At 44.8% G+C, this 9705-nt stretch overlaps 1 protein-coding gene across 1 annotated transcript in view; it reads right to left on the bottom strand.

Moving 5' to 3' along the window:
• Positions 1 to 217: 217 nt before the first annotated feature.
• adgrb2 (adhesion G protein-coupled receptor B2) overlaps positions 218 to 9705 on the bottom strand; it is a 345858-nt gene continuing 336370 nt past the window's right edge. The window contains 2 exon segments of the mRNA XM_048230149.1: positions 218 to 1242; positions 4369 to 4425. Coding sequence (XP_048086106.1) covers positions 1066 to 1242; positions 4369 to 4425 — 234 coding nt within the window. The 3' untranslated portion in view covers positions 218 to 1065.

Genomic DNA, 9705 nt, shown 5'->3' with positions numbered 1-9705 from the left:
CGCAGGTTCCGGAACAGTTCTAGAATGCCCGCGGCGAGAACCTCAGAGGGAATTTCCGCACAACAAAGCCCCGGTGCCATTCCAGAACCCTCACGCTCAGAACTTCACAGAGAATAGCAGCACAGCAGAGCGCTGAACAACTTCTGCCCCCGAAACAAAAATATCAGCCTATACTTCCACAAACACACTGAGACACAAATCAAGAAGGATTGAAACATTTTTTTTCTCTCTCTTTTTTTTACTCAAAAAAGGAGAAAACAGAAATGGAGGAAATGACTAATAAAAAATACAAAACGGAAACACAATGTTCAAAGGGTGTCGGGAGAGAAGAGCAGAGAGACTACAGGATGCCAGAACAGAAAAACCGAAAAAAGGATGGCACATATTAATAAACTGCTTTTTTTTTTAAACCTCCCCCGAAAAAATTGTTTGGAGTTCTCCTTCAGGAGGAGGGGGGGGGGGGGATGAGCAGAAGTCCCTGGAGGAAGAGGGTGAGAGAAGAGAGGAGATACAGAGAGCGAAACATCAGTACAATATCTTTTTTTCTCTATAAAAAGAATGGTGCAGAAATATTCTTCTTGTTTTTTTTCTCTTTTTTTGTTTCAAATCATCAAACACGTGAAAGAGGATCCTTTTTCTGGAGTAAAATCAAGACATTTCAGAAACAGTTTTTTTTCCTTAAAAATCCCACCCACCCCCCTCCCTCAGCCATCACCAAACTCCTCGTCTCCATTTGAAAGTGTTTGTGTGAAAATATAGAATAGAACCATCCTCTCTTCTCGTTTTTGGAGTTGTTTCCGCAGTTCAGGTCCGTTACTCCCTCTGGCATACACAAGAAAGTCTCTCGCTTTGAGAACACAGCTACGAAGCGTCAACAAGAGTTCCATTCTCTTCGGGAAGGTCAGATGTCATCATCTGTAGAGACTATATATCATGTGGTGGTGTTTTTTTTTCCTGTATGCATTTGTGAATGTGTGTATGTGTAAGAGTGTGTGTGTGTATTTGTTTGTGTGTCTATGTGTGTGTGTGTGTGTGTGTGTGTCTGTACGCGTGCGTGTGTTCACGTCACACTTCAGTCTGAAAGTCGCCCTCCGACGTGTCGGGGGTGTTGGCAGAGGTGGCGTCCCAGGTCTTGTTGTGGAGTTCCAGGTGGTCGGATTGGTCGCTGGGGAGACAGGTTGTGGGGTCAGGGGTCATGCTCTTGAAGCTGTCCCAGGAGTGCTGGTCATCTGCTGTGGACTTCTCCTGCAAGGACAACACACACACACACACATACAAACACACACACACACACACAGTTGCACATATAAATTACACACTGTTGGATATATGACATGATTCTTACAGTTCTAACCCAGCCATTCATTCATTTTCATGTTGTTTATTAATATGACAAAATATGTATCATACCATATATAGCAAACAACACTAAGCTATTACTATTAGTATATAGAACACAGGCCTTACTTTAGTTTCCTTGGGCACCTGCCAACACTACCATGAATGTTGTGTCAGTGGGACTGTGAGACTTTCAGAGAGAGGAACCTTTTTGACATAGGCTTACTTGTCCCTCGTCTATCTTCAAAAACTCCCAGCTCTTCAGAGTACCTCCTCTCCTAGCACTACCAATAACTGGACATGCTAATTCTAGAACTTACCAGACTAGACCATCCCCATTCTAGAACACATACCACTCCACTATCCCCATTCTAGAACACGTACCACTCCACTATACCCATTCTAGAACACGTACCACTCTCTTAGTGTTATTCTCTAAAGGCCCATTCACACCAAGAACGATAACGATAACTATAACTATAGCCATAACGATAAAACACTGAACAACGATAAACAAAGTATTTCATTGTGTTAATAAATGTGAGGGCTAAAATTCGATGGGTTCTGATTGGCTATTAGCATTTTATCATTTAGAAAATCGCTCTGAAAGTGATCCCCAACGATATCGTTCTTCATGTGTCGTTATCGTTATAGTTTATGTGTGAACGCCGCCATTCATATTAACGAGAACGATATTTATTTATAGTTATCGTTATCGTTTTGGTGTGAATGGGCCTTTTTTAGTCCTTTTACTGCTTTCAAGTCGGCTGATGTCGTTAACGTTTGTCCAATGGGAGCTTGCTATGGCTAGCTTTTGCCCTGGGCCTCTTACATCCTTCCCATCCATCTGTGAGCAGGGGTGCTGCACTTCACTGTCTGGTCGAGGGGATTTCTTCGACAGCAGCTGGAGCTACTCTGAGAAAGATCTGCTGAGGCCGCCGAGCTGTTTTCTGACCAGTGAGCTGCCATGCCAACTGCCTGAGTCTGGATTGAGCAGACTAACGTTAATGTTAATGTTGAAGAACTCTGCATTACGGACCAACAAACGTCGCTGTTAAAAGTCCACCGAGTTGCTGATCTACAAGCTCGCCCATGACTTCCAACTGTTATGCTTCCAGTGATATCCAGACTATAACAAGGCCTAACGCTCACATTATCTCCAGACTGCCAGTGAGTGTAAAGAACTTTTTGTTGGCGTTGCATGCATGGGTTGTGGAGACATAGCTGTCTTCCCTCACTTGAGTCATTGCCCTTGGACATTTTTCAACCGGTTGGAAATTTGACTAATTTTATTTTTTTTAATTTTTATTTATTTTATTTATTAATTTGTTTGTTGTCTGGCTTGTATGTCTTGGTGTCATGGGTACGCTGGCGACTACGCCGCTATCCGTCCGCTATTGTCTTTGTTAGTCTATGTGTTAATGACAATGTCTTAGCCTATATGTGGAGCGCTTTGGGTTGCACTCTGTGACTTGACTTGACTATCCCCATTCTAGAACTGCCACTTGACTCTATGTGAGTAGTACTTATTGCTGCACTGTATATGGATTGTTTTCCTTTTTGTGAGTGGCTTTGGATCAAAGCGTCAGCTACATGGCTAAATGCGATGTTTAATGCAGTGTTATTAAACTCCACTTTCCTCTCCATACATCCACCTCACTCGTCCCTGTAACGTTACATAGAGCTTCCCTTCACACCCTGGAGTGCAGGGACTGCACATGATCCCCACCAATCACCAACAGTACATATATATATCACATCTGCAGTGCATATTTTCATCATGGATGCCGCCTCAATAAAATTGTGCATGAAAATATTTATTTATCTACTGTAAACAGAAAAGAACACCAATGTTTCTGTGAGCAGTCGATGTTATTACGCAAATGAAAGACTCGATGCGGTGTATCTGGACCGCGAGAGGGGACGACAAAGCAACAACACTGGCCACACACACACACAATAAGATGCACGAGCCAGCGCTGAAGTCAATTTGAGGCGATCAATTCAAGCGGCAGATCCTTCTCTAGACACCAGCTAGGGTGATTGCATTCGCCTCCACCATGAATGAGTCAGTACGACGAGCCGTGTGATGAGAGAAGGAGTGTGTGTGTGTGATAGAAAGTGACCTCCCCCATCTCTGGCAGTATCTACCTCTGTAAGGGCTGAAATGAATGGTAATGAAACGGCAGCCATCTCTTCGATTCACCTACCCATGAAAACATATCAAATTCATGCCCACAGTTACCAGATCTGTGCGCCGTGTGTGTCCCAAAACTCACCGTCACTGTCCAATGATCCAACTCAACATGGACAAACCATCTCTTCCACACACACACACAGACACACACACACACAGACACACACACGCACACACACACACACCTGCACAACTAACACCAAAGCCAAAAAAGCTGAAAATGTAGTGAAATCCCCACAGAGCTGTGGCCACTGTGTCTGGACTCCGGAGTGCATTGGTTCCCTGGACTCTGCCTGGGCCCACCATCAGGGGGCGCTGGTGCACTGAGTGTCGTGTGAGCAGTGCGCCGCGCTGCCAGGCGGTGAAATGAATTCCAAAAGGGCCTAATCTGGGAGTGCATTTGCATGCTGGCGGGTGGCATGGGAACATTTTGTAGTGAAGAATTGTGTTTAACGGGCAGCGCCACGCCGAGTCCAGTCGAGCCCAGATGCCTCCTCCTGAACGGGCGCTGACATCATCATACTGCTGATCACGCCCCTCAATCCTCTTTCTGCAGCCCCCCACCCCCTCCTATTTCTCTCACTCTCTTTTCATTTAACTCACCTCTCTCTTTCTCTCTATCTCTGCCAATCCCTTCCTTCCTCCCTCTCTCCACTCCTTCTCTCAACATATCTTTCGTTCTTTCTGGTATTATGCTTTTTTTGGTTTCTCTCTCTCTACCTCTCTCTGTTTTGCTACAGCTCTCTCATCTCTTTCCCTGATTTGTAGCTCATGTTTTCCATGCCTCATCTCTCTCTCTCTCTCTCTCTCTCTCTCTGTCAGGTCTTTTCTACTTACACTGAAGAGTTCTTTTCGCCTCCGGCAGAAGAAATGCTCCAACGCTTTTCCCTCTGTTGTGGTAAAAAAAAAACAAAAAAAAAACAAACAAAAAAGCGAGAAAGGGAGAAAAAGGAGAAAAAAAGAAAAGAGAAGAGAGGAGAAGGGGGAAGGAATCACACCATCACTGTTGGCACCGGCTTTGAAAAACAGACAGAGCTTCTGTCTCTCTCTCTGGTGTTACCTTGTATGTGGCAGAGAGAGCGATGAAGAAAATGAAATGATATAAAAGAACTCCAGGAGTTGTCATGAGGCACCCTACCTGAAGCTCTCGCGCTCTTATGGCAGGGCAAAAAAGGAAAAAAAAAAGAAGAATTGAAACTAAAACCCAACCAACTGCAGTGTGTGATAACGCACAACACATGTCATGGCTTTTGCACACACACACACACACACACACACACACACTCACATGAAGTCGTGTATCTCACACACAAACAGCTCACACACTCACTGCAGCGTAGGTTAGAAAAAGCAGCAGGGCTGAGTTGTGACAGTTAGATAGATAGATAGATAGATAGATAGATAGAAACTTTATTGATCCTCAAGAGGAAATTCAAGATTCAAGTTACAGGGAAAGTAAGATTATATATATGGCTCTACCAAACTACACACACCTACACACACCTACACACACACACACACACACATATATATCAGGGGAAGCTTCCCAGGCAAAAGGGCAACAAGTCGGTGGCAGTGACTATTAATGCCCTCAGAATTCTTCAAAATGAATAGAACCTCTTAACTCACATTCAACATTCATGGGAAGAGTGAATGTGTTTGCTGTATGTCACTGCAGTAATGTGTTAGCATGGCTAATGTGTTTGCTGTATGTTAGCATGGCTAATGTGTTTGCTGTATGTCACTGTGGTAATGTGTTAGCATGGCTAATGTGTTTGCTGTATGTCACTGCAGTAACGTGTTAGCATGGCTAATGTGTTTGCTGTATGTTAGCATGGCTAATGTGTTTGCTGTATGTCACTGCAGTAACGTGTTAGCATGGATAATGTGTTTGCTGTATGTCACTGCAGTAATGTGTTCTGCAGTAAACATGAGCAGAGTGTGTGAAGTCGTTCCTTTTAATGTGAGTGGCTGTGTGGTCTTTTGTCTGTGGTAGTGCAAATCCCCATCCATTAGTACTGAAGCTAAGCGCTAGCGACTGTAGGCTACCTGATTTCTATTTTTTTCTATCAAATAATCCTGTGATGGTTCATAAAATGCTTTCTTTTGCCATTTTAACCTTTAGCATTTTTTCTTAATATTCTGCTCATGGTCAACCGCACACAAATGACCATGCCTGAAAGCACACACACACACATGAATAAACAGACATACACACACCTGACATCTTTCCCAGAGACCTTTTGTATATATCAACTCATTCAAAAGGGCAGAAAGACACCACAATTCAGAAAGGTCAGGGGTCAAAAGGACAAACTGAAGCAGCGAATGAGGGCGGCCATTTTAGCTCAGGTCACCTGCAACAGGAATAGCTGGAGTGGGCTACAGACTACAGAAGCCAGCGGTTAAGGGCTAAGGACTAGAGGTTAAGAGTTAGCGGTTAGGGCTAGGAGTGGAACACAGCGGGAGTTTTTCTACTGAACAACTGAGGAGTAGGAGGAGGAAAGGTGCAGATGCACACTGTTTTTATCAGCAGGGGGGCTCTAGGCACAGATGCCCACACACACACACACACATACACACACTCTGTCTCTCTCTCACACACACACACCCTCTCTCACACACACACACACACACACACACACTCTGTCTCTCTCTCTCACACACACACACACACACTCTCTCTCTCTCTCACACACACACACCCACAGCTGATGCTAGCGCTGTTACCTTTTCTTTTGCTGCTCCCCTTGCGCCCGCCCCCTGCCTGGCTGTAGTCACACTACAGCGGCGAAGAGGAGACACACGCGCATGCAGGTGGGAAATCATACAGCCGTCAATGAGACGCCAACACACAACAACAACAACAACAACAACAACAAATCAATCACACAACAACAAAACAAATAAGACACAAAACAAACAAACAAAATAAATTAATCAAACAAAACACAACTAAGTCATGAGGGTCATACATTATACTATATACAAAAAATATGTAATTTAAGTCACATAAATACACAAACACAAACTAAAAGAAATAGACATGTGGATACGGATCATGTGAAAAGCTCATATTCCTCAGAGAAACAGCGTTATTTCACTTTTAACACTGTAATTCTGAGTATATGAACACAGGCACACACATAAATCAATTAAAACAATAAATGAAAAGATCATAAAATGGCATAAATCAATTAAAACAATAAATGAAAATATCATAAAATGGCAAAAGAGGGAATATTATATATATAAAAAACAAAAACAAATGTGGAGCCATGAACACTCTGAGAGGAGCATCATAGGCCCAAGCACATACACACACACACATACATACACACACACAGACCACACATACACCACACACACACACACACACACACACACACACAGGGAGGAGTGGGCATCGGTATCATTGTGATTGGTGAATAGTAGTTGCCATAATAGACCCATGACTACTATAGACCCAAACAAACACAAGCACACACACACACACACACACACACACACACACACACACACACACAGAGAGTATCAAGCCATGGCAAAATGTGCTTGTAGGATTTAACCATGACCAAAAGAAACTCCAAGCCAAGAGAGAGAAGGTACAAAGAATGTGAAGAGAGTTCTCTACATGAGGTCGAAGGTCAAGGTATGGCTGGAATAACTGGCCCTCATTTATCAAACTAGCGTAGAGACAGGGTTATGACAGGGCTTACGTGTAATTCATGAAACGTTTGAAGGAGAAATGGAGGTGAGGGTTCTCCGAATGCTAAGAGCTAATCCATTAACGTGCCATCCATTAGCGGTGAAATTCTAGCTGCACACCTTTAAAATCACCTCAGCACAACTACAGTGTGCTTGTTATTGACAGATTGAAGAATTTTACATAAGAAAAATAAAGGAATTAAATTGTTTGTGAGGACCCAGTCCAACCCTCCTCCATTGCTAACACATTAGCATCATTTGGTGTTGCTAATCTGTTGACCTTGAGAGTTGACCTGGAATGTGAACAAGCTGGATTGAATTGCTGAAACACCCATAAAAGCTAGCTGTGCTCCGGTTTGATTGAGGGGTGAACTGACCCCTTTTTATGAAGCTTTTACAGCAAATGTCTGCCGTTAAAATAAATTAGAGCCTTGCTCCCAGAGGTCGGGCAAATTGTTCACAGCACTTGAACAGAACTATTAGGTCCAAAACTGAAGCAAATGGCGTAAATGTCAAATCTATATGAAACAGCAAGACCGTTTTCTGCACTACTCTTCATGTCAGCCAGGCCGCAAGGCCAATGACTCGGCACAACATGCTAAATGCTTCCTTTGCATGTTTGGGTTGGGGTCAGTGGCATGGAAAGCCACAATACAATTGAGCTTTACATCTTACATCGTTCGTGGAGCTGAGACGATATAAATGGCTACATGCCGGAGTCTGGTGGTCACACAGGTCTACCTACGGCTAACAGCTCAAGCTTGTTTTCAGCTCCAGCGGTCACCATCTCTCGCTCCACCACACCACGCTCGTAGGGAGCGCCTCTATTGGGACTCTACACAGGACAAGTCCACCACACTGCTCTCGTAGGGAGTGCTATTGGGACTCAACACAGAACAAGTCCGCAGCACCATCTGCACACATGTGGGAGGTTGTAGTGGTGCTGGGGTCACTGTATGTGTGCGCGTGCAAGTGTTTGTGTGTTCTTGTGTGTGTGTGTGTGTCTGTGTGTGTGTGTGTCTTGTGTGTGTGTGTGTGTGAGAGTATGTGGGTGTGCGTGTGTGTGTGTGTGTGTGTGTGTGTGTGTGTGTGTGAGAGAGAATGTGGGTATGCACGTGTGTGTGTGTGTCTGTGTGTGCGTGTGTGTGTGAGAGAGTGTGTGGGTGTGCACTGTGTGTTTGTGTGTCTGTGTGTGAGTAAGTGCATGTGTGTGTGTGAGAGTATGTGTGTGTGCGCACGTGTGTGTCTCTGTGTGTGCGTGTATTTGGGCGATGCATTACGGTGCAGTCCCCTCATCAGTTAGGGGTTAAATGCCTTTCAAACAACATCAAGCTGCTGTCTCAGAAATACTCAGGCAATTTGCAGGCACGGCTATCCCGCTATCCCAAACGAGCTCTGCGGAGAGGAGGAGAGGAGGAAGAGCAAAATAGAGGAGTAGATGGGAGGAGGTGATGGAGAGAGAGAGAGAGAAAGAGAGAGAGAGAGAGAGAGAGATAGTCCAGGATGGATTGCTACTGAGAGGGTCAATTTGTGTTTGTGTCACAGAGTCTAAAAATCCCAGAGTACCAATCAGGACAGCAGGCTCTCTCTCTCTCTCTCTACACACACACACACACACACACACACACACAGTTAGATCAACGGCTAGTTTGGGTCTAAATTCTCACAATGATACCTGCCCCCTCTCCATTGTCACCCCCCGGCCCCCATGTTGGTTCAAAACCACACTGGACTTGCCCACACAAGGAGAGTGGTCCTTGTCTGTGCCTGCTCAAAAACGTGGGGGGCCTTTACGCACCACAAGGGTGGATTATGATGGCTTAAAAGTGTGATTATTTGGTTTATTCCTGGCCCAGCTATGCGCTTCTTATTTATTATAAAGTTTAAGCTTCGGTTAAACTCAAATTTAGATGGACAGAGATTTAGAGATTGGAGCAAAACACTGACACAGGCAAAGGACACACACACACACACACATACACACTCATGATTGCAGAGAGGACTAGGGGGCTGAAAGCAAACACAACACACCCAGATAGTAGATGAGATGGACAGCGTCCGGCTCGGATCTGGGCCCGATGCGGCCCTGATCCGGCAGAAACTATCTGGCTGGGCTCTTATGTGTTGGGAGTGAAGAGCCGCTAGGACAGCTAGCAAACACAGAGCGAAGGCACCGCCCCTTAACACCACAGCACTACGGGAAGACTCGCTAGGACACTTATGTGTGCGTAATGACCTCTAATGGCCTGTCCAGACTGGTCAGACACAGTTAAGGGGTTGAGGAGGGGCTTTATGTTGAGTTATGAAATGCTTACGTTGGCTTTCTTTGTAAACGAAGCTGGATCGCCGCGCTAAAACAGGCTCAGATTGTCTCGGCGGTGGAGGTGGTGGGACCTGCGAAGGCTGGATGGGTTAGAGGGCAGTTTGACAACTTAAGATGCTCATGAAGGACTGAGCCTTAG

This window comes from Alosa alosa, chromosome 20 (genome assembly GCF_017589495.1).
Source record: "Alosa alosa isolate M-15738 ecotype Scorff River chromosome 20, AALO_Geno_1.1, whole genome shotgun sequence".
Classification (NCBI taxonomy): domain Eukaryota; kingdom Metazoa; phylum Chordata; class Actinopteri; order Clupeiformes; family Clupeidae; genus Alosa; species Alosa alosa.
This window is presented reverse-complemented; position numbering and strand designations above follow the sequence as displayed.